We start from the raw sequence: 26,077 nt of genomic DNA on the forward strand, positions 1-26,077 counted from the left end.
CTCTTCTTACTGGCACGGATTTCAGTGATAGCTGATTTATTAAGGAATGTTTTACTTGCAATGACCAAAATGTAAAATGTCAATTTATGATTGTGAAATAATGTTAAAGATTACTATCAGAAGTAGCAGGCTTACACAATGTGGATTTGTATAAGACTGTCCTATTATTTGTGGTTGCTTATCTGTTTGTGTGTGCGTGCTCATGTGCGTGTGTGTGTGCGCCGATACGTAAGGTCATGGATGTGTACGGTCTGCATGAGTGAGTTTGTCAGGAGTCTTGAACAGTGTGTATTGACGCTACATCATGTCTGTGTGCCCACTGTCCTAATGACACATTCAAACAGAGCAGGCCATTAACTCATTGGGGTGTGTGATGTAGATGGCTTTTTAGATGGAGCACACTTCAGTGAGGCCTGTAGACAGGAAGAGGAAACGTAGGAGCACACTTCAGTGAGGCCTGCAGACAGGAAGAGGAAACGTAGGAGCACACTTCAGTGAGGCCTGTAGACAGGAAGAGGAAACGTAGGAGCACACTGGGGCCTCAGTGGGGCCTGAACAGACAGGAAGAGGAAACGTAGGAGCACACTTCAGTGAGGCCTGTCAGTGACAAGAAGAGGAAACGTAGGAGCACACTTCAGTGAGGCCTGCAGACAGGAAGAGGAAACGTAGGAGCACACTTCAGTGGGGCCTGCAGACAGGAAGAGAGGAAACGTAGGAAACGCCTAGGAGCACACTTCAGTGAGGCCTGCAGACAGGAAGAGGAAACGTAGGAGCACACTTCAGTGAGGCCTGCAGACAGGAAGAGGAAACGTAGGAGCACACTTCAGTGAGGTCTGTGAACAGAAAGAGGAAACGTAGGAGCACACTTCAGTGAGGCCTGTAGACAGGAAGAGGAAACGTAGGAGCACACTTCAGTGAGGCCTGTGAACAGAAAGAGGAAACGTAGGAGCACACTTCAGTGGGGCCTGTAGACAGGAAGAGGAAACGTAGGAGGACACTTCAGTGAGGCCTGTCAGTGAGGACAGGAAGAGGAAACGCCTGCAGACAGGAAGAGGAGGACACTTCAGTGGGGCCTGTGAACAGGAAGAGGAAACGTAGGAGCACACTTCAGTGAGGCCTGTAGACAGGAAGAGGAAACGTAGGAGCACACTTCAGTGGGGCCTGTAGACAGGAAGAGGAAACGTAGGAGCACACTTCAGTGAGGCCTGTAGACAGGAAGAGGAAACGTAGCCTAGACAGGAAGAGGAAACGAGCACACACTTCAGTGAGGCCTGCAGACAGGAAGAGGAAACGTAGGAGCACACTTCAGTGAGGCCTGTAGACAGGAAGAGGAAACGTAGGAGCACACTTCAGTGAGGCCTGCAGACAGGAAGAGGAAACGTAGGAGCACACTTCAGTGAGGCCTGTAGACAGGAAGAGGAAACGTAGGAGCACACTTCAGTGAGGCCTGTAGACAGGAAGAGGAAACGTAGGAGCACACTTCAGTGAGGCCTGCAGACAGGAAGAGGAAACGTAGGAGCACACTTCAGTGGGGCCTGTGAACAGAAAGAGGAAACGTGCCACAGTTAGTTAGGGACGGCTGATGGGGGGTGATCAATCTGACTTAACTGCTATGATACTCCAAATTTGTTGGGAGACAGAAAAGCTCAGTCCATCTGGCCAGAAATAGTGGAGATTTGTCTTGTAACTTCTATGATTAATAGCTGAGAGAGCTGTTTTTTGTGTGTGTGTGTGTGTGTGTGTGTGTGTGTGTGTGTGTGTGTGTGTGTGTGTGTGTGTGTGTGTGTGTGTGTGAGTGTGTGTATGTGTGTGTGTGTGTGCGCGCGTGTGAGGGTCGTGGAACACTGGCATACCAAAAAAAAAAAACATAAAAAGCATTGATCAAAATATTTATACAAATATAACATTCTGATTATGAAACTGATAAGAATGATTTATGATTATTGAACCAAGAATGTGTGAATTCAAAAATATTTGTACTCCCTTTGTACTCCCATTGGTTCATTCTAGATCCAAACAAAGTATTCAAATGCGTGTATGAATGTTTGTACAGAATGGCTTTTGTAGCCCTCTAGCTACAAAAAACTTTCAATAACAAAAACTCTTAACTTCACCTCATATTCAACTAATGCATCAACATTCACAGAGAGAGAGAGAGAGAGAGAGAGTTACTATACTTTATTTATAGTGTAGAAAGTGGTTTTGGGGAAACAGCTGACGAAGTGGGATCTAATGATGAATGTAGCACCAAGAAAAGCTCGGGGGAAAGTCACCGGAAAAAAACTGTAGCACTGCTCTTTTGTCGACAGTACCTACCTGTCTACTGATCAGTTGTTCTAACCTTCTTATTGAGACTGTCACCTATAGATGTTACTGCAACTGTACTGGTGCAATTCATGTACCTATGTAGGAGGCAGTGAAGAGAACTTCCTCATTTGAGAACAGTAAGCCATTGTATTCTTCTATTCCTAATGCTAATTTGTGATGCTGTCCATTTCTGTCTGTGCCAGGATCATGCGTCCCGATGATGCCAACATAGTGGGCAACGTGCATGGTGGCACCATCCTGAAGATGATTGAGGAAGCTGGATGCATCATAGGAACACGCCACTGCAACACGCAGCCTGGGGTACGTGTGTGCCTGTGCGGAACTGGGTAAAGTGTGTGTGACTGATTTGCACCAGGAACAAGCATTGGCTGCTAAAGCTGTGAAACGTTAGCCCTAAGTTGATATTTTATAGTGCTTGCACTACCAGCATATCTGAAGGCAAAATGTTCCTCAATTGCAGTTTTATTAATATAATCTGTCGTCTTACTGCTTGGCTAGAACGAAAGCCTGCACATACCACACTTGCCCTCTGCTTTTTAATAAGAAGCCCCATCCCTGTCTTAGAGTCTACTTCACCTGAGCTGTACCTACCTCGTCAGTTTCACCAGTAGCTTCCTTTTGATTTGCATCCTCATGGTATTGTCTTATCCATTCTTAGCACATTCTGAACATGTTTTAGTAATTACAATCATCTGCGTCACATGCAGTGACATTTTTATAAGAGCATTATTATTATTATTAAAGCTAATCTCATGCTATTTTACACATTTTTCCATGATGCTGAGAGAAAATGTTGCTGTTTTAGAGCTCAGGGATTCTTGGAAGACGGGAACAATCTCAACGTTTTCCCCACAAATATTTGTCTTAAAGGGATACTTTGGGATTTTTGCAAAAATACCCTTTATCTTCTTCCCCAGAGTTAGATGAACTCGTGGATACTGTTTTTATGCCCATGTGTCCAGTAGAGGTCGACTGATTAATCGGAATGGTCGATTAATTCAAGTTTTCATAACAATCGGAAATCGGTATTTTTGGACACCGATTTGGCCGTTTTTTTTGTGTGTGTTTTTTTTTACACCTTTATTTAACTAGGCAAGTCAGTTAAGAACACATTCTTATTTTCAATGACGGCATAGGAATGGTGGGTTAACTTCTCTGGGATATGTGGGATGGTAGCGTCCCACCCCGCCAACAGCCAGTGAAAGTGCAGGGCGCCAAATTCAAAACAACAAAAATCTCATAATTAAAATTCCTCAAACATACATGTATTTCATACCGTTTAAAGGTAATCTTGTTGTTAATCCCACCACAGTGTCCGATTTCAAAAATGGCTTTACAGCGAAAGCACCACAAACGATTATGTTAGGTCACCACCAACTCACAGAATAATTCAGCCATTTTTCCAGCCAAAGAGAGGAGTCACAAAAAGCACAAATAGAGATAAAATTAATCACTAAACTTTGATGACCTTCATCAGATGACACTCATAGGACTTCATGTTACACAATACATGTATGTTTTGTTCAATAAAGTGCATATTTATATCCAAAAATCTAATTTTACATTGGCGCATTACGTTCAGTAGTTCTAAAACATGCAGTGATCTTGCAGAGAGCCACGTCAATTTACAGAAATACTATTTACATAAATGTTGATGAAAATACAAGTGTTATACATGGAATTAGAGATATACTTCTCCTTAATGCAACCGCTGTGTCAGATTTAAAAAAAAAACTTTACTGAAAAAGCAGACCATGCAATAATCCGAGTACAGCGTTCAGACAACAAAGCAGTCAAAAAGATATCCGCCATATTGGGTAGTCAACATTAGTCAGAAATAGCGTTGTAAATATTCACTTACCTTTGATGATCTTCATCAGAATGCACTCTCAGGAATCCCAGTTCCACCATAAATGTTTGATTTGTTCGATAAAGTCCATCATTTATGTACAAATAGCTTCTTTTGTTAGGGCGTTTGGTGAACAAATCCAAAAGCGCATTCAGGTCCAGCCGAACGTCGGACGAAAAGATCAAAAAGTTCCGTTACAGCCCGTAGAAACTTGTCAAACTAAGTATAGAATCAATCTTTAGGATGTTTTTATCATAAATCTTCAATAATTTTCCAACCGGAGAATTCCTATGTCTGTAGAAAAGCAATGGAACGAGAGCTAACTCTCTCGTGACCGCGCAATACGAGCCTGTGGTACTCTGCCAGACACCTGACTCATTCCTCTCTCATTCGGTCCCATTTGGTCCCTATTGTATCTACAATAGGGACTGAGTTAAAAAACTATAAGCCTCAGATTTCCCACTTCCTGGTTGGATTTTTCTCAGGTTTTCGCCTGCCATATGAGTTCTGTTATGCTCACAGACATCATTCAAACAGTTTTAGAAACTTCAGAGTGTTTTCTATCCAATAATACTAATAATATGCATATATTAGCATCTGAGACAGAGTAGCAAGCAGTTTACTCTGGGCACCTTATTCATCCAAGCTACTCAATTCTGCCCCCCCTGTCACCAAAAAGTTAACTGCCTTGTTCAGGGCAGAACGACAGATTTTTACCTTGTCAGCTCCGGGATTCAATCTTGCAACCTTACAGTTAACTAGTCCAACGCTCTAACCACCTGATTACATTGCACTCCACGAGCCTGCCAGGAGCCTGCCTGTTACGCGAATGCAGTAAGAAGCCAAGGTAAGTTGCTAGCTAGCATTAAACTTATCTTATAAAAAACAATCAATCATAATCACTAGTTAACTACACATGGTTGATGATATTACTAGTTTATCTAGCGTGTCCTGTGTTGCATATAATCGATGCAACACAGGGGGATGATATAACAAAAGCGCATTTGCGAAAAAAGCACAATCGTTGCACGACTGTACCTAACCATAAACAACAATGCCTTTCTTAAAATCAATACACAGAAGTATATATTTTTAAACCTGCATATTTAGCTAAAAGAAATCCAGGTTAGCAGGCAATATTAACCAGGTGAAATTGTGTCACTTCTCTTGCTTTCATTGCACACAGAGTCAGGGTATATGCAACAGCTTGGGCAGCCTGGCTGCCAGAATTTTATGTAATTATGACATAACATTGAAGGTTGTACAATGTAACAGGAATATTTAGACTTAGGGATGCCACCCGTTAGATAAAATACCGAACGGTTCCGTATTTCACTGAAATAATATGTGTTTTCGAAATGATAGTTTCTGGATTCGACCATATTAATGACCAAAGGCTTGTATTTCTGTGTGTTATTATGTTATAATTAAGTCTATGATTTGATATTTGATAGAGCAGTCTGACTGAGCGGTCGTAGGCAGCAGCAGGCTCGTTGTTACGGTTTTCTTCCGTCGAAGGAGAGTCGGATCAAAATGCAGCGTGGTAATTTTGATACATGTTTAATAAAGAATAAACACGAACAATACAAAACAACAAACGGAACGTGAAAACCTATACAGCCTATCTTTTTTTATTTTTTATAAAAAATAATTTATTATCTTCAATACCATTCATTCTTTACAACTCATAATTTTCATACATACTCAAATAATGGTATTTAAATTTAACTAATTTAACTAAACAAAAAACCCAAACAAAACCTCAGGGGAGCATCTTCCCTCCCCGTCACCCTACAAACTACCTTTCTCTATCTCCCCGTCCCTAATCTATCCCCTTACAAATCTAAATGACACCCAGCCCTAAACCCCCCTTCCACCTCTCCCGAGCAGCATGCTGCCCCCACTTCCTCTCCTCCCTCTTCATCCTCCCCCTCAAATCTCCTTCCACCCTCCTCACTATCCCTTCAACCCCCAATCTCTCCCTGTCTTCACCATGTTCTGCCTGGCTTCCCACAGCCCCCGTTTAAAGAGACTCATGAGAAGCCAGAGCAGAAACCTGTCCCTATCCGTCCCTCTCGCTCTCCCTACACCTCTCTCTAACCTGGCCCACGTCAATACAAAATCCCCCCTTACCAAACCTAACAACACCGGTGCCCTAGCCCATACTACTCCGGCAAAGGCACAGTCCCAAAAGACATGGCGCACAGTCTCCTCCATGCCACAAGAGGATCTTGGACAGGTGGGGATTGCACCAAACTATACCGGTACATGATGGAACGTACCGGCAAGCACTTATGGAGGCTCAACCAATTCAGGTCCTTGAGCCTGTTGTCCAGACCCCGCGCCTGCACTCCCTCCCAGACCACTTCCGAGATGCCCACTACAGGCGCCGGACTCCCTGCCTTTCTGACCTCCTCGTACAGGTGCCTGTGATCTAAACCTACTCGGGCAACTTCAACCTCAGGGTGCGCACGCAGCCACTTGGCCGCATGACCAAAGTGCCACGGCAGCTGTTCCGCCCGAGGACCCGTGTTAGACCACACCATTACGCTTCTCGCCTGATACGAGAAGAACACCCGCAGGAGGTAACCGGGCGGGTGTATCACTGGATGAGCAAGCTCTGTTAACAAGAAAGAAACAAAAATTGCGTCCAGCTTGAGGGGGAAATGTGGTACCCCCCTACCTCCCTCCCCGATGGGACAGAGCATGCGACCCACTCGCACCTGCCACTCCACATGAACTGAAACACAAGCCTCACTAGAGGCCTCCTCAGACAAGCCGGCAATGGGTAGATTTACGCCAAATACAAAAGAGACGGCAACACATCCACCTTTAGGACCAGGACTTTGCCCATAAAAGACAAATACCTAGCCTTCCACATTGCTAGCTTCCTCTTTACCACTGCGATACGCATGTTCCAGTTTAGCGTCGCTGAGCCGGAGGTCTCAAAATGGACCCCGAGAATCCTCAGGGCCCCTTCACAGAGAGATAACCCCCCGGGCACATCCGTTCTACCGCGCCATCTTCCGAAAAACTTGACGGAAGACTTTGCATGGTTCAGAACTGCTCCCGACGCTCGGGTGAAATCCCCAAAGATGGCAAGGGACCTTGTCAGGCACGAGTCCTTGCACAGCAGCAAGGAAGTGTCGTCGGCGTACTGCGTCATCTTAACACGCAGCCCACCACTTCCAGGGATCAGCAAGCCTTCCACCCCTGTGTCTTCCCTAATGCAGCCCCAGAGGCTCCATGTACAGAACAAAGAGGAGAGCCGAGAGTGGGCACCCCTGCCTGACCCCAGACGAGAGGTCAAAAACTATTTACACTAACTCGGCACCCCGCTCCGACATATAATGTACGAATCCATCCTATGAACTTCTCCCCAAATCCTAATCGACCTAACACTCTGAATAAAAAGGATCTATTCACGCGATCAAAGGCTTTCGCCTGATCTAGCGCTGCTACCATTAAAGGCAGTCCTCTATCTTCAACCCAAGCGATGGAGTCCCTGATTAACTGTAGGTTCCATCTAATAGAGCGGCCCTCCACCCCGCACGTCTGATCCTCATGGACGACGTAGGGAAGGGCTGTGCGCAACCGGTCTGCTAAAACCTTTGCAAGTAGCTTGTAATCTACACACAGCATGGTCAACGGCCGCCAGTTGCCAAGGTCTGTTACTTCCCCCTTCTTATATAAAAGTGACAGCACACACTTGGTCGAGGACCAAGTATACCCCAAAACTTGAGATAAAACTCAGCCGGCAGCCCATCCACCCCAGGCACCTTCCGTTTTCCCATCCTCCTAAGAGCGCTCTCAACCTCTTCTAGTGAAATCTGGGCCTCCATCACTTCTCTAATGTCCTCCGGCAACCGCCTGGACAAGTGTTCTAAAAACACATTTCCCTGCTCTACATCTATTTCCCTTTCCTTAGATAAACCTTGGAAATGATCAGTTGTCACCCTGACCATATCCTCTGGTTCTCTTACTATACTACCATTTTCTTCCCTAACGCCATGCATTACCTTCCTACTCTGTCTGGCCCTAACCGACTTAAAGAACATAGCAGAACAAGTCTCATTGTGTTCTAGAAAGCCACTATGCGCACGCTCCAGAAAAGCTCGAGCCTTCCGCTCCTGCAACTCCCTGAGCTGCGCCTTTAGGGTAGCGGATCTCTCCCAGTCAAACGACCCGCCGAGGTTGCCTGCCTCGTACTCGAGTTCAATTAACCTTTGGATATGATCCACCTCCCTTCTCTCCTCCCTTTTTTTCCTCTTGCAATACCCTATTATAAAAGCCCTAATCCTCACCTTAACTAATTCCCACCACTCTAACACCCCCTCGCACATGGACCGGAGGCCTTCAAGCCTCCAAAAGAAACCATAAAACCTGTCAACAAAAGCCTGCTCCTCCAGCACATCCCGATCTAACTTCCAGTACCCCCTACCAAAGAGGCAGACTGGTGACCCCACCTGCAGGAGCACCCCGTCGTGATCCGAAAAGAAAACAGGCAACAGCCGCCCAGACAACTTACCCAAAGACCTGGGTACAAAAATATAGTCGAGCCTCCGCTCAACCCCCCTGGAGTTGCGCCATGTAGGACCGGCCATTTTCGGAGTAGTGTGCAGCCCACCATCAACCAGACCATGGCAAGCCATTAGCCCGGTAATGGCGCCTGCACTGCTATCCCCCCCTATTCCTAAATCTGTATTAAAATCCCCCCCTATCACTAATTTCCTATTTGTGACACACAGGGGCGTCAGACAGTCCACCATCTCCCTCCTGTCTGCCACCACCTGTGGCCCATACACCACCACTAATCTAAATTTACAATCCCTTATCGTGACATCCACCCCTATAACCCTCCCCTGCATTACCACAAAAGAATCCTCCACTTTTACCTCCCTGTGCCCACACAAAATCCCTACCCCCGATGAGTGCACCCCCCAATACCCCAAACCGACTCCCCCTTGTCCCACTCCCTCTTAAACCTACTAACATCACCTCCATCCCTCAGGTGAACCTCCTGTAAAAAACAAAAATCAAACCCCACACCCTCCAAATAACTAAAAACCGCCCTCCTCTTAACAAAATCCCTTAAACCCCTTACATTTAAACTAACAAAAGTAAAATTAGACCCCATGAAATAATAAAATAAAAACATGTAATACACTCAAATTCTAAACCCAGACAGAAAAAAACAAAAACAGGAGAATCACCCGATGCTCCCCTGCTCCATATCTACTGGTGAGAACACCATCCGTACTCCCGACATCCCCCCCTCTTCCTCCATCTCACCAACCCAGGATGCAGGAATAGTGTTTGGCTCCGGGTTGCCCTGCACCCTGGGTCTACCCCCACACTCCTCCCCCTCCCCAGTGCTGCAGCTGGTTTGGAAAAAAATCGGGGAGGCTGAGTCCCCCCCCAAAAAAACTCCCCACCTCCTCCTGTACCCAGTCCTGAGTCTTGTTAGGTGTGTCCCCACCCAACAGAAGTTGAGGGCCTGGGGAAACCAGCAGCAACCCAGAGGTTTCTCCCACCCCCATCACTCTCTTGGCCATCCCCTCCCTCTCACTGTCGGCCAATCGCACCCTCCTCTTCATTCTCTTCTTTGGTGATGGCGGCAGTGGAGAGATACCACCCTCCCCCCCGCCAGCTCCTCCACCATACCCCTCATCTCTTCCACCAGGGCACTTTCCCCCCAGTCCACTTGCTCTTCCACCGTCTCCTTCTCCAACACTCCTCCCTCGCTTTCTTCTCTCTCATGCTCCTCCACTCGGTTGCCTTCTTCCGCCGCTTTTCCTGGTTCTCCTACTCCCGTGCTTTCTGTTTCCTTCTCTCTTCCATCCGCCGCTTCTTGCTCCTCCTCCTTCCTTGCGACCTTCCCCTCTGGACCTGTACTCTGGTCATGAGGCGTGCTTCCTTCGACTCCTCTTCTTCCCCCGCTCCTGCTCCCCCCCCAGCCGCAGACGCATATGACCTCTGATGGACCGGGCACCCCGGCGACAGGTGTGCTGACGAGCCACACCCATGGCACGCCTTAGGCTTGTCACAATCCCTCGCCTCGTGTTCCTCAGATCCACAAAATCTGCATTTTCTTGTGCTGCACGAAGCGAATATGTGGCCGTAGGCCATACAGTGCCTGCAAAATGGGGTCTGAAGTGCATAAAACAACGTCCCCCTGTCAGCCCCTAGGGAGAACATAGCAGGAGGATGGAGGCAGCCACCATGTCCCTTTGGGTCCTCCCTGAGGAGGGCCTGGAAGCCTCTCCTCCCATTCCAAAACCCAAGGGAGTCTTTGAGGTGCCTTGCTGAGGAGACATTATCCATGTATCTCCCCAGAAAGGCCCTCACCTCTTCGTCCTTAAGGTATGGGTTGTAAATGTTGAAAGTTACAACCCTAAAGTTGTTCTTCGCCAGGCTTGTTATTTCATAGTGGCTCATCGGCCTCTCACCTCCCACTGCTCTTGCCCTTCTCAGGATATCATCGTGTTTCTCCTCTGTATATAGTGCCACGTCGTATGCTCCCTCCAACGAGTTGCCTTGGAAACAAAACACGTCCTTCACCGTCAGCTTTAGAATCACCATCAATATTATCCTTCCAAAAGTTTCCCGTACTAAAGGCTCCAACTCCTTTTCCTTCCAAGCAAACCAAATCGTGTTGGCCAGCCCAATCCCAGGGACCGACCGTGTTGATGTATTTTGCACCATCTCCGCAAGGAGAATGGCGCTCGTTCTCTTCTCTTCCAAAACAAGGAAAAAAGAAAAAACCAAAGTGACTGAGCCTATTCTGGTGCAAACTAACAGAGACAGGAACAATCACCCACAAACACACAGTGAAACCCGGGCTACCTAAATATGGTTCCCAATCAGAGACAACTATAATCACCTGACTCTGATTGAGAACCGCCTCAGGCAGCCATAGACTTTCCTAGACAACCCTACTCAGCCACAATCCCAATACCTACTAAAACCCCAATACAAAAACACACCACAAAATAAACCCATGTCACACCCTGGCCTGACCAAATAAAGAAAGAAAACACAAAATATTAAGACCAAGGCGTGACACTCGTAAGCATTCATTCAAACAGCACTTTTGTGCGTTTGCCAGCAGCTCTTCGCAATGCTTCAACCATTGCGCTGTTTATGACTTCAAGCCTAACAACTCCCGAGATTAGGCTGGTGTAACCGATGTGAAATGGCTTTTCTAGTTAGCGGGGTGTGCGCTAATAGTGTTTCAAACGTCACTCGCTCTGAGACTTGGAGTAGTTGTTCCCCTTGCTCTACAAGGGCCACGGCTTTTGTGGAGCGATGGGTAACGATGCTTTGAGGGTGGCTGTTGTCGATGTGTTCCTGGTTCGAGCCCAGGTAGGGGCGAGGAGAGGGACGGAAGCTATATTGTTACACTGGCAATACTAAAGTGCCTATAAGAACATCCAATAGTCAAAGGTACAGTGAAGGAAAAAAGTAGGTATATGAAATACAAATGGTATAGAGAAAAATAGTCCTATAAATACTATATTAACTACAACCTAAAACCTTTGAATACTGAAGTCTCATGTTAAAAGGAACCACTAACTTTCATATGTTCTCATGTTCTAAGCAAGGAACTTAAACGTTAGCTTTTTTACATGGCACATATTTCACTTTTACTTTCTCCTCCAATACTTTGTTTTTGCATTATTTAAACCAAATTGAACATGTTTCATTATTTATTTGAGGCTAAATTGATTTTTATTGATGTATTATATTAAGTTAAAATAAGTGTTCATTCAGTATTGTTGTAATTGTCATTATTACAAATAAATAAAGAAAATCGTCCGATTAATCGGTATCTGCTTTTTTTGGCCCTCCAATATTCGGTATCGGTATCGGCTTTGAAAAATCATAATCGGTCGACCTCTAAAAACCTCTAAAAACATAACCATTCTATCAGATCGTTCAGCACTCTGACGGAGTTGATGTTAGATAAAAATTGACATTTTCTTCCTATTTCAAGTTTGTATACACAGAAGCAATTAGGTTTTTCCTCAGTTGCTTACGACTCTAAAACCTAATTAAATGTAACATATTTGAACCAAAATTCATATTCTATCGTAATCTATTATACAGAAGGAGTTGACAGTTTTTGGTTGTGACCATGGAGATTCCAATATTGTTTGTTTAAATCTATCAAAAGTAGAGAACTTTACAGACCATTAGTGATCTCGGGGCACTACATGTAATGAGGACATGAATACGGGGTCCTTATGGTATAGCTGGCCCTGCTCATTCCTGATTCATTCAGCATTTTAAACAAATCTGACAGAGTTGACCAAATCTCCAGACACATCTTTTGGGAATCGCAGTTTTGAGAGAAATATTATTTAAAGTCACAGAGGGCTATTGCAAGAAACTACACAAGGTAATTTTCCAGTTAATATCCATTATTGCCAGTTTTCTTTCATTTTAAACACTTTTTTGGAGAGTTTGAAATTGAGATCCTTTGCTCCAGACAAGGACATTTCCAGGCGAAGAGCCGACATGGAAGTTAATAATATTTAAAAGCCAATATTTATCAAGAATCTCCTGCTATTTCCTGCTATTCTAAACATTTTGCCATGAGACTGAGAGAATATTTTGCACTTTTAAAGCTAATATACTGTAATTCTAAACATTTATTTCATGGCTTTTGACGTGTTTATATGCTATCTGGGGGGCCCGACCTCTGGGGGGATCCCAACTCCCTCGATAAGGGTTGGAGTCCCCCAAAGCTCATTGGGGTGTGTGCTGTGTTAGTGGTCACATGGTGTTCCTCTATGAGAGATAAGATGGCCTCCGGTTTCATTTTCAGGGCACTCCAACATTCCTCACATACTGTAACTGAACCTGTCCCTCTAATTCACATCACCTCATCTTCCCAGACAAAACGACTGTGTGTATGTATGCGTGTGTGTAGGTGTGGGTGTGTTTGAAAGAAAATGTCTGTGTCCCAATACTTCCTCCCTTCCTTGAGGGCCCTATCTTAATACTCCACATTGTTTAACCCAGGTAAAGAATGCAGAGCAGACTTTGAATGAATCTTCGTCTAGATGCATTTCTAAAGAATTGGGAAGGGCCAATATTTGAGCGTGTTAATGTAACGTGTCATGGCTGGCATAATCTGAGCATAGGAGAAAGGCTCATTTAGAAGTCAATGCTTCTAAACTCAGCAAAAAAAGAAACGTCCCTTTTTCAGGACCCTGTCTTTCAAAGATAATTCGTAAAAATCCAAATAACTTCACAGATCTTCATTGTAAAGGGTTTAAACACTGTTTCCCATGCTTGTTCAATGAACCATAAACAATGAATGAACATGCACCTGTGGAACGGTCGTTAAGACACAAACAGCTTACAGACGGTAGGCAATTAAGGTCACAGTTATGAAAACTTAGGACACTAAAGAGGCCTTTCTACTGACTCTGAAAAACACCAAAAGAAAGATGCCCAGGGTCCCTGCTCATCTGCGTGAACGTGCCTTAGGCATGCTGCAAGTAGGCATGAGGACTGCAGATGTGGCCAGGGCAATAAATTGCAATGTCCGTACTGTGAGACACCTAAGACAGTGCTACAGGGAGACAGGATGGACAGCTGATTGTCCTCGCAGTGGCAGACCACGTGTAACAACACCTGCACAGGATCGGTACATTTGAATATCACACGGCAACAACAACTGCCCGAGGTACACCAGGAACGCACAATCCCTCCATAAATGCTCAAGACTGTCCGCAATAGGCTGAAAGGCTGGACTGTAGGCCTTGTAGGCCTGTTGTAAAGAGCAAAAAGTGCCCTTCACTGACGAGTCGCAGTTTTGTCTCACCAGAGGTGATGGTCGGATTCACGTTTATCGTCGAAGAAATTAGCGTTACACCGAGGCCTGTATACTGGAGTGGGTCGATTTAGAGGTGGAGGGTCCGTCATGGTCTGGGGCGGTGTGTCACAGCATCATCGGACTGAGCTTGTTGTCATTGCAGGCAATCTCAATGCTGTGCGTTACAGGGAAGACATCCTCCTCCCTCATGTGGTACCCTTCCTGCAGGCTCATCCTGGCATGACCCTCCAGCATGACAATGCCACCAGCTATACTGCTCAGTCTGCGTGATTTCCTGCAAGACAGAAATGTTAGTGTTTTCCCATGGCCAGCGAAGAGCCCGGATCTCAGTCCCATTGAGCACGTCTGGGACCTGTTGGATCGGAGGATGAGGGCTAGGGCCATTCCCCCCAGAAATGTCCGGGAAATTACAGGTGTCTTGGTGGAACTGTGGGGTAACATCTCAGAGCAAGAACTGGCAAATCTGGTGCAGTCCATGAGGAGGAGATGCACTGCAGTACTTAATGCAGATGGTGGCCACCAGATACTGACTGTTACTTTTGATTTTGACCCCCCTTCGTTCAGGGACACATTATTCCATTTATGTTAGTCACATGTCTGTGGAACTTGTTCAGTTTATGTTTCAGTTGTTGAATCTTTTTATGTTCATACAAATGTTTACACATAATAAGTTTGCTCAAAATAAATGCAGTTGACACCGAAAGGACGTTTTTTTTTTTTTTTGCTGATTTGACATTATTGGAGTTTTGTCCATAAATCTGCTCATACCAACTCTTGTCCGGTCCAGATGTGGCCTCGGATATGGCCTTGGATGTGGCATTGGGTGTGGCCTTGAATTTGGCTCCGGATGTGGCCTTGTTCTTGCGCTGGCTTTTGCTTAGGTTGGAGTATCCTGTAAAACAGGTTTGGTTGGTATCAGAGAGAGCAAAGGCGTCTTGATCCCCGACAGATTTGTGTTGTTGACTGGTGAATGATAAAGGGAAAAGGAGAGGGTAGAAGGCTAGGGAGTGCTACATGGAGATGCAGTTCAATTTGAAAAGTAGAATTGAATGAAGGTCTTTGGTTTGTCAATAGGGAAACAAGGAGGACGAATGATCAAATTCTCTTCAAATAGTTATGTAAGTAAACCTACCTGGTTTTGGGCAGATAGTCCGTATCTGGTCGTTGTACTAGAGATTGTAATAAACATTGACTGGACACAAATAGCCGTTCCCAGTACCTTGTCATATTTATACAGTCCACTAGGTGGCTCTCCAGGGCTGAGAACGTCTGCATGGATATCTTGAATGGGTATAGACACCATTTGCTCCTTACATAGACAACCAAACATATAACCATGAAAGACAACTGTCGGTGTTAAGACATTGCTTGTGTGTCTTTTTTTTGTCAGGCCATAAATAATTATATATTGTCACGGGTTGTGAAGGATCATATCTAACCTAGATGATGTGAAATGTTTGGCCATTGTCAAAGCTGGGAACCGGAACCTGGACTAAATTGCATTATTTATATATTTATTTATTATATATATATATATATATATATATATATATATATATCTCTCTCTCTCTCTCTCTCTCTCTCTCTCTCTCTCTCTCTCTCTCTCTCTCTCTCTCTCTCTCTCTCTCTCTCTCTCTCTCTCTCTCTCTCTCTCTCTCTCTCTCTCTCTCTCTCTCTCTCTCTCTCTCTCTCTCTCTCTCTCTCTCTCCCTCCCTCCCTCCCTCCCACTCTCCCACTCTCTCCCACTCTCCCACTCTCAGGATCGCTGCGCAGCGCAACTGGCTCGCGTGGAGCGTACCGACTTCCTGTACCCCATGTTCATCGGGGAGGTGGCTCATGTCAGTGCCGAGATCACCTACGCCTCCAAACACTCCGTGGAGGTGCAGGTCCACGTGATGTCAGAAAACATCCTCACAGGTAACCATAGCGACAGTCCATTACGCGTACCTCTTCCAATAAAACGTAAAGTGTACCCTCCTTCACACTCCGTGGAGGTGCAGGTCCACGCGATGTCAGAGAGCATCCTCACATGTAACCATAGTGACAGTCCATTACGCGTACCTCTTTCAATAAAACGTAGAGTGTACCCTCCTTCATGTCGATGAATGTCATCGAATATTCAAATGTAACACTTGCTGTCTGAGAGTGTGTCTGGCCACAACACTTTTGGACGACCAATTAGCCAAATATTGTACTTTGGAATTGGCTCTGGGTGGGTTAACGAATGACCTCATTGTGTTTGGCGGCGGTCGGTCACTAGGGGGCAGCGCGGCGTAAGTCAAAGAACAAAATGGGAAAAAAATACTTCCTATTGTGTTCTCTTGGACCCAAAATGAGGGCTTGTGACATTAATGTTTCTTCCGTTGACAGTTTACTTCTATGATGTCATATACGTGCTTAGTCGTGAATGGTATGGTTTTGTACCAGAATAATGTTACCCCGCTGACATCTTCTGCACAGTACAATCAAATGCTTCAGAATGGAAAGACTTGGTGTTTACATGTGTTGACATTCTGGTGTAGTTATTTAACTTGATATGTTGGTGCTCCAATGGTGTGAGTGCAGTTATCGTCTTCATATCTCATGGTTACTCCTCAATGAGCTGCACACATCAGTCCCCTGCCTGGTCCCCAATTCATGATTTGGCATTATGTGTGGACTAGCTACTATGTATTGGGACATTATCTGTATATCCACATCAGCTGAATATCCACATTCATGTGCGTGTTGTTGTATGTATGTAATCTTGGGCTGAGTGGACATGCACTGTAGACAAATATAGACTGCTGTTAGAGGTTGGATATTGGAAGGTACACACACGGCTAAAACGCACACACACACTTATGATTCAGGTACACACACACACACACACACACACACACAGACTCCCCGTGGATGAAGGGAGCGAACAGCACAGTGGCACGGCCTGACATGCTCTTCTGACCCTGAAATGTCAGCTGACATGACAATGCTGCAAATGAATGGCCAAGCAGTATTCTGATCATATCTGTGACCTCAACGGAAAGCAGCATGAGACAATCCAATGTGCATCTTGGCCAAAAAGGCTGTGACCATTTTGTCTTTGAAGAAAACACACAGAATAGTCATGTATGTTATGAATGTTGGTGTGTTTTGTTTGGATCCTATCATCACCACAATGAATACACTGGACATTCCCACTAGCATGCTAAGCTGAAATAATGTACATTTGTGTGTTTTAGTTCAAAGTAGACTCAGCGAAATGAGGCAGATGCAAAAAGTAAACAGCATATTGGGTCAATTTCCGCAACAACTAAGAGCGTTGAAGCACGAGGCTCAACTTCTCCACTGTTTTGGTACCCTGGTACCACGCTGTGTACAGCCTGAAGTGAACCTGTGCACATGCTCAGATGCTGTGTGTGACTGTGTGAGAGTGAAGTCCTGCATCACTCCCATCTCAATATCTGCGGTGCTGCTCATGGCAATGTCATTTCACTGAGTCTACCTTTAAGATCAATAATGGATCAGAGGAAAGAGAGCGAGAGAGAGAGAGAGAGAGAAAGGGGGGATGAGAGAGAGCGAGAGAAAGGGGGATGAGAGAGAGAGAGAGAGAGAGAGTGAAAGGGGGTGAGAGAGAGAAAGGGGGAATGAGATACAGAGAGAGAGAGAGCAAGAGGGAGAGAGAGGGGGATGAGAGAGAGAGAGAGAGAAAGGGGGATGAGAGAGAGCAAGAGAGAGGGGGATGAGAAGAGGAAACAAAAGTGTGATCCCCCAGGCGGCCGTTGCCACAGCAACAATGTTTCTCCGTGTGGCAGGAGCAGGTTGGGAGACGCGGGGGCAGAGCGATGAGGATGACAGGTGGAGAGAGAGGAGCTAGCTGATGCTGCTGCTGCTGCTCCACACTGGCACAGCCAAAGACACCCTTCAGTCAGGGTCCTTCCTGAGGGGAGGGACTATAACTAGCCATGGGGAAGTCTATTAGGTCTGTCCTATGAAATACAATGGGCTGGAGTAGGCATTTTAACAAGATTGCGCTTGTTCATTTCCATTCATTCTCTACCCTACTGACTTTGTCCACTAAATAGTATAGAAGTATAACATTCTGAACACAAACAAATGCTAGCAATGTTTAGGATAGCAGGGTTTCTCCCTTTTGGCATGGGACATATTCTCCCTGTGTGTGTGTGTGTGTGTGTGTGTGTGTGTGTGTGTGTGTGTGTGTGTGTGTGTGTGTGTGTGTGTGTGTGTGTGTGTGTGTGTGTGTGTGTGTGTGTGTGTGTGTGTGTGTGTGTGTGTGCGTGCATGTGTGTGTATGTATATAGGTGTGTATGTTTGTGTGTGTGTGTGTGCGTGTGTGTGTGGGCATGTATGTGGGTTTGTGTATGCATGTGTGTTAATTTGTGTGTTTGTGTATGTGTGCCACTGTGTGTGTGCTGTGCCAGTGTTTGGCCCTTTAAAGGCTCCTGCAGGCCCTAGGGGAAGAGAAGCTAACGGGAGCAGACATTATTTGCTTCTGTCCTTTCCACTCAGTGTCAGGCGTCACAAACAGCGGCCCAGTCGGCTACAGACGCCGTGTGTGTGTGTGTGTGTGTGTGTGTGTGAGAGAGAGAGAGAATGTGCGTGTGAGTGTGTACCAGGGCTTCTGTGGACACACAGAAGCCCTTGCTTCTTTATCGCTTCTACATCTATGGCTGTTTTCACCAAGTGACATTTGAGATTTCGCCCTCTTGTGCCTCTTTTTTGACCATAGCCTCCCGAGCCTACTCGTCTACCTTGTACAGACCAGTTATAATTCCACAGTCCTATTCACTGATAGAAGTGTTGTGGTAAGGGTTTGACTGTTTTGTATATTCATAGAAAACTAGCCTCTATACTCTTCTTCCCTGGGTTACGGATGGACGGCTGGGTACTGGGTTGTGTGTGTTAATGTAAATGTGTGTGTGAGTGTTTTTGCTGGTGTGTGTATGTGGTGTGTGAGGGTGTGTGTGTGTATGTCTGCATGTGTGTTAATGTAAATGTGTGTGTTGGTACATATATGTACTGTATGTGTGAGGGGTGTGGGTGTGTCTGTGTGTGTTTGTGTGGTCACATGACTGGGCTCCCAGGTTCCTCACAAGCAGTCAGTGTGCATCTCGTCAGCGTGGCCTCACTCACACTCCCCCAGGGGAACTCTGGGTACTGTGTGCACAAGCCGTGATGATTTTCCCCGCAGGGTGGATCATCCACACACACACACACACACACACACATTTTAAATACTTTACTTGAATCCACAAATCACATTACATCAAGAAAGATTTACACACGTCAAAGGTATTGAATACAAGGAAACTTAAGGATACAAAAAAACACTTTCTCCACACAGCTAGGCTGCCCATAGTGGCTGAAACAGAGAAGTACCTTGCCAGTTGCTTTGCTTTTGTCTTAGACAGGCCGGCAATCTGAAGGCCACGTACCGTAAGCCTATGTACGTGGCCAAGACTGCCAAATATCAGTGCCACCAACTTGCAAGTATATCCAAGGCTGTCCAAGCGTGATGGAGGGGCTGGTATTTAAAGAAGCCTTTCAGCAAAGGCCTGCTCCATGTAACAATCAAAGGAGCAACCCACTTCCAAAATGAGCACCTCCCTCTGGCCTTCACCCACAACAACAGTATCTGGCGTATTTGGAACACAGGAAAACACATTATCATCAACATCAAACACACGCACAATTGAGCATAATTGTCTCGCATGTAAACAGTCACATCTCAGACATCCACAGGGAGCAGAGATTTACACTGAAGTTTTCACATCAGATGTAGCCTATCCACTACCAACTCTATAGGATGTTTGGCTAAATTCTCAGACAATAAGACTAAACACAATTCCTCTAGTGAGAAATGCATTGTTGTGTGAATCATTGAGCATCAATCAAATAAGCAAATGTTTACTCCGTTCAAAAAGCTGTTACTTTAGTTTAAAGTACACTGTATGATGACTAGATTTAATCCCGCCCTAAAGTATATTTATAGTCTATCTTCCCCCCCTGTTCTGTTCAGCAGGCCGGCAGTTCTGCATTGGTCTTAGCTTGGCTCACTTCTATGGAAAGTCTGTGGTTTTGAACATCGGATCAAGTGTTAAACGATCCCTGCTGTCCTGTCGTTGTACCAGTAAAATCTGGATTATTTGGGGATGGAAGGATAGAAAGAAAGATCTTGGGGCCATCTCTTCTGGGGTTCGGATTCGGAGTGTTTAAAGTCACTAGGAAAGGAATGCTTCCCTTGGAGAATTCCCAAGAATGGGATGAAGGATTGACTAGGGAAGGGGATGTGAATGTACTTTGTGCTTCAGACTAGTCAAGGATAGTCTCCTCACCTAAGTGAACTCCGCATACAAATGTTGTTTGAATTAGGCCAGTCTGGGAGCAAATTTCTCTTCTTAGATTTAGCTACATTTGAGGATCTCTTCCCCTTCAGTCCTCCAAAGCAAAAACAAAGAAGAGTTTGTTTATTCCAATGATTTGAATGACTTTGGTAGCAAGCAGGACTAAGGTAACACCGAAATCAGCTTTTAGGGAGCGGTAATGTGTTGACCAATAATGGTTGCATTTTGAGATCAACTTTGCGGGCGAATTTAGCGTTTATTGGTGGTTTAACGAGAGATGAGCTGGCGATATTCTGGTGGCCATCGATGGTTGCAATAAGCCCGTCAAGACTACAACGCCACATCAAACATTCACTTATGCAATATTAGCCATTTCACATTTAGAGCCAGTGATCTGATAGCATTGCACTCCTCTCCCCATCGGTTCGAAAGGTCATGAATTGGAGTGGGAATCGCCTTCATTCGGATTCTTTCCCTCATCCCTTCCCCTCCCACCCTCTCCCCTACATTTCAGTGAAGAGGTCCAGTAGAGCTATTTATAGCCTAGTGTCAGTCTTGGTGAGCTGAGGATATGTAAATAAACCTCTGCTTCCTCATATGTGAGGGACTTCCTGGGTGGTAGAGAGCAGTGAGCTAACGAGGCCGGGTGAAGCGCGCCCGATTCTGCGCATGGTTGGCATGGCAACGCCATCTGTCTTCACAGCTATAACTTGGGCGTGAATGCAAATCCCAAATGCAGTCTTTCTTGTCACAATTCCTCTTCCATTCAGAAGCCGCGCTACGTTTTTACAGCCTACTACTATGTGGTGGGCCGACCAAGGCTACATACAGCATGTAATGATGTGTGTGATGCTTGTTCCATTGTCACCTACTAAGTCTGCGTTTAGACAGGCAGCCCAATTCTGATATTTTTCCACTAATTGGTATTTTGACCAATCACATCTGATCTTTTCACATCAGATCTTTTTCAGAGCTGATCTGATTGGTCAAAAGACCTATTAGTGAAAAGAATATAATAATTAGGATGCCTGTCTAAACCAAATATGTATATATACACTAGATGACTGATAGGGGGAGCTGTGTTAAAGCCACCCTGCCTCCATCTTGGCATCCCCACCAGTGTAAAACATATTTTAAAAGCTATAGAAATGTATTTGTTAATGTCCTCATTCGTTTTTGCCACATGTATTATATTACAGGCACCTTAAATGCATACTTTAAATTATATTGTGTGAACTAAATATAAGAATAACATTTTTAATTTAAGTATATTTTTGGGATCTTACTAATGTTACTGTCCCCACTACAACAAAGAAATACTTAAATACATGTAATTTTGTCCTTGAAACATTTCTTTAAAATACTGTAGAGTTCTATTAATTCCTATGGAGGACTGCTCCTACTGGGGAGTACCAATATGGCTGACCGGTAGCTTCAAAGCCTCTCAATGGTCAATACATAGCATCAGCAATCCAGGGTTTATATACATCATTGGTCTAAATGCAGCCTCACGCCTCGATCATACCGGTAGCGTCATTGCGCAAAATGGTACGCAGCATCAACAAAAGTTCAACATTCACCTTCTGCTACCATTTCTGTCAAAAGATAAATCCAACAACGTATGCAACACACAGAACACACTGCAACTGCCTCTGCAACGCAAGGCTGCAAGGCAAACGTAGCGTTCCATTGGAAATGAATGTACTTCTGGTGTACCAGCATGCAATGACGCTGTCGGTGTGATTGAGGCGTAAGGAACACAATGGTGACAGAGGATATGATTGTAACACTGAACAAAAATATAAATGCAACATGCAACAATTTCAAAGATTTCACTGAGTTACAGTTCATAGAAGGAAATCAGTCAATTGAAATGAATTCCTTAGGCCCTAATCTATGGATTTCACTTGACTGGGAACACAGATATGCATCTGTTGGTCACAGATACCTTAAAAAAAAGTGTAGGGGTGTGGATCAGAAAACCAGTCAGTATCTAGTGTGACTATTATTTGCCTCATGCAGTGTGACACATTTCCTTTGCATAAAGTTGATCAGGCATGTTGCTTGTGGCCCGTGGAATGTTGTCCCACTCCTCTTCAATGCCTGTGCAAAGTTGTTGGATAGTGTGGAAGTCGTACACACGGATCCAGAGCATCCCAAACATACTCAATTGGTGACGTGTCTGGTGAGTATGCAGGCCATGGAAGAACTGGGACATTTTCAGCTTCCAGGAATTGTGTACAGGTCCTTGCAACATGGTGCTGTGCATTAACATGCTGAAACAGGAGCAGTGGTGGAAAAAGTACCCAATTGGCATACAGTAAAATTAAAGATACCTTAATAAGTAAAAGTGAAAGTTGCCCAGTACAATCCTACTTGAGTAAAATGATTTGGTTTTAAATCTACTAAAGTAGAAGTAAAAGTATAAATGATTTCTAATTCATTATATTAATCAAACCATATGGCACAATGTTCTTGTTTTAATTTACGGATAAGCCAGGGGCACGCGCCAACACTCAGACATAATTTATAAATTAAGCAAGTGTTTAGTTAGTCTGCCAGATCGGAGGCAGTAAGGATGACCAGGGATGTTATGTTGATAAGTGTGTGAATTAGACCATTTTCCTGTCCTGCTAAGCATTCAAAATGTAACAAGTACTTTTGGGTGTCAGGGAAAATGTATTGAGTAAAAAGTACATAATTTTCATTAGGAATGTAGTGAAGTAAAAGTAAAAGTTATCAAATATATAAATATTAAAGTAAAGTACAGATACCCCCCAAAAACTACTAAGTAGTACTTTCAAGTATTTTTACTTAAGTACTTTACACCACTGAACATGAGGTGATGGTGGGGGATGAATGGCACGACAATGGGCCTCAGGATCTGGTCATGGTATCTATGCATTCAAAATGCCATCGATAAAATGCAATTGTGTTCATTGTCTGTAGCTTATGCCTGCCCATACCATAACCTCACCGCCACCATGGGGCACACGACGCCACACATGCTGTCTGTCATCTGCCCGGGACAGTTGAAACCTGGATTTATCCGTGAAGAGCACACTTCTACAGAGTGCCAGTGGCCATCGAAGGTGAGCATTTGCCCACTGAAGTCTGTTACGATGCCAAACTGTAGTCAGGTCAAGACCCCGATGAGGACGACAAGCACGCAGATGAGCTTCCCTGAGATGGTTTCTTACAGTTTGTGCAGAAATTCTTTGTTTGCGCAAACCCACAGTTTCATCAGCTGTCCGGGTCGCTGGTTGGTATCAGACGATCCTGCAGGTGAAGAAACCGGATGTGGAGGTCCTGGGCTGGTGTGGTTACATGTGGTCTATGGTTGTGAGGCCGATTGGACGTACTGCCAACTTCTCTCTTATGGTAGAGAAATTAATATTAAATTCTCTGGCAACAGCTCTGGTGGAAATTTCTGCAGTCAGCATGCCAATTGCACACTCCCTCCAAACTTGAGACATCTGTGGCACTGTGTTGTGTGACAAAACTGCACATTTTAGAGTGGCCTTTTATTGTCCCCCGCACAAGGTGCACCTGTGTAATGATGCACTTTAATTAGCTTTTTGATATGCCACACCTGTCAGGTGGATGGATTATCTTGGCATATGAGAAATGCTCACTAACAGGGATGTAAACAAATTTGTGCACAACATTTGAGAGAGAAATACGCTTTATGTGCGTTTGGAAAATTTCAGGGATCTTTTATTTCAGCTCGTGAAACATGGGACCTTTACATGTTGCGTTTATATTTTTATTCAGTATATAAGATGATGGGAATTAGTAGAACATCATTTGTTTCAGTGTGATGTAGTGCACAATATGCAGCACAGTTCATATCTATGCTGTCTATATCTGGACAGATCACATATGACATCACTATGCAATTGGGAGGTCGTCATGACAACAGTCTGGGTGATAATAATGAAGCCTCCCTGTATGTCAATGTATCAATGTACCCTTGCTTCTGCTAAGAAGTCCTGTTTTTTATTGCACGGGTGTTCACGTGCCCCTGATAACGCAGTAAGGATAATGATCAACTACATGGGTGAAGCGCTTTTCAAACGTTACGCTCAAAGTGCTACATATAAAGGTAATCAATAATAATGTTAATAACCCAAAAGACATTCTGCTCTTCTGTTGCACTCTGCATATGTGTTCCCTGATCGGATTGAATACCGACCTGAGTTAATTAGGTTGCATGGCCAGGAGCGATGTGATATGAAGAGTGGGTTTTCTTGATCTTTGCATACCTCACCTACAATTTCCTCTGTGCATCCGTTGTGTACAACAAAAAGTCACCCCCCCCCCACACACACACACACACACAAAAACACGCTCGCAGTTAGTCAGCGAAGAACTGAAAATACCTCGTCAAGAAGGAGCTGATATCGCCATGACAACGCCACTGCCTGACGACGGGAAGCGGTGCAATTTGATACCTGAATATTTTTGTGTCGACGCACTTAACTTTCTCATTCATTTCAACCAATGGGATTTGGGGACCCTGGCTGTGCAGGTCACATAGGGTTTGGTCATACTTGGGATGAAACAAGGTTTCTGCAGAGTCTCATAGATTTCCTCTGTTCGTGTTTTGAAAGAATACAAGTGTTGTCTCACTTTCAGCAAATGCCACATTTGTTTACTCTGCAAAAATACCAGGAAAGGGAAGGAAACTGACATTCAGCCAAAGAATTTACAAAGGTTGCTGTAGTGGGCCTCTCGAGTGGTGCAGCGCTCTAAGGCACTGCATCACAGTGCTGCGGCGTCACTACAACCTGGGTTTCAATCCCAGGCTGTGTCACAACTCCCATTGGGCAGTGCACAATTGGCCCAGCGTCGTCTGTGTTAGGGGAGGGTTTGGCCGGGGGAGTGGGCTTTACTTGGCTCATCATGCTCTAGCGACTCCTTGTGGCGGGCCGGGCACATGCAGGCTGACTTCAGTGGTCAGTTGAACTGTGTTTTCTTCGACACATTGGTGCAGCTGGCCGGTGTAAGAAGCACGGCTTGGCGGGTCATGCTTCGGAGGACGCATTACTCGACCTTCGCCTCTCCTGAGCCCATTGGGGAGTTGCACGGATGAGACAAAACTGTAATCATGAAATTGGGGAGAAAAGGGGGGTAAAAATTACACCACCAAAAAAGGTTGCTGTAGTGCTAGCCTTTACTAGCAGTCAAACACTGAATTCATAGATGTCATATCATTTGAAGGAGTCTCTCGTTATCATATCCCTATATGTTGGTAGCGGCATGTCCTTGCTATTTTTAAAAGTGGACTCAGCAATATGACATCCTCACACACAGCGGGGCGACTTCCTGCTTACAGATATCAACATTGACAAACAAATCACTAACGCTTCCTTCCACAAGGAGGGCGCTAATTGAAAAGAGCCAATAGGCTTTCTTGGCAGATTTGAGTCTTATTGTGGTTGATCATGTCAAATTTCTGATTGCACCTTTCAGTCGCTGCAGATGTTTGAAGAACTGGGAGGGCATGAAATGCTATGTCATAGTAAACTCATGTTCACTTTCACAGGGGCTACGAAGATGACCAACCGGGCTGCGCTCTGGTATGTCCCCTTCTCTCTGGAAGACGTGGACAATGTCACAGAGGTGCCTCCCATCAAGGTGGGTCAATGCACAGAGAAGGATGAAGTTGACCCTAGACACGGATCTATGGTTAGTTCAGCATTTCCC

At 44.9% G+C, this 26,077-nt stretch overlaps 1 protein-coding gene across 8 annotated transcripts in view; it reads left to right on the forward strand.

Annotated features, from left to right (window-relative positions):
• The window catches only part of acot7 (acyl-CoA thioesterase 7), a 71,131-nt gene that overhangs the window by 12,206 nt on the left and 32,848 nt on the right, over positions 1 to 26,077 (forward strand). For 7 of the 8 annotated variants that reach the window (XM_024400406.2, XM_024400409.2, XM_024400404.2 and 4 more), the window contains 3 exons: positions 2,511 to 2,628; positions 15,785 to 15,941; positions 25,917 to 26,008. In XM_024400406.2, coding sequence (XP_024256174.1) covers positions 2,511 to 2,628; positions 15,785 to 15,941; positions 25,917 to 26,008 — 367 coding nt within the window. Of the gene's footprint in view, positions 1 to 2,510; positions 2,629 to 14,994; positions 15,143 to 15,784; positions 15,942 to 25,916; positions 26,009 to 26,077 lie in introns of those variants that run through there. The other variant, XM_024400412.2, reaches the window with a different exon arrangement.

The sequence above is a fragment of the Oncorhynchus tshawytscha genome, linkage group LG16 (genome assembly GCF_018296145.1).
Source record: "Oncorhynchus tshawytscha isolate Ot180627B linkage group LG16, Otsh_v2.0, whole genome shotgun sequence".
NCBI classification, from domain to species: Eukaryota; Metazoa; Chordata; class Actinopteri; order Salmoniformes; family Salmonidae; genus Oncorhynchus; species Oncorhynchus tshawytscha.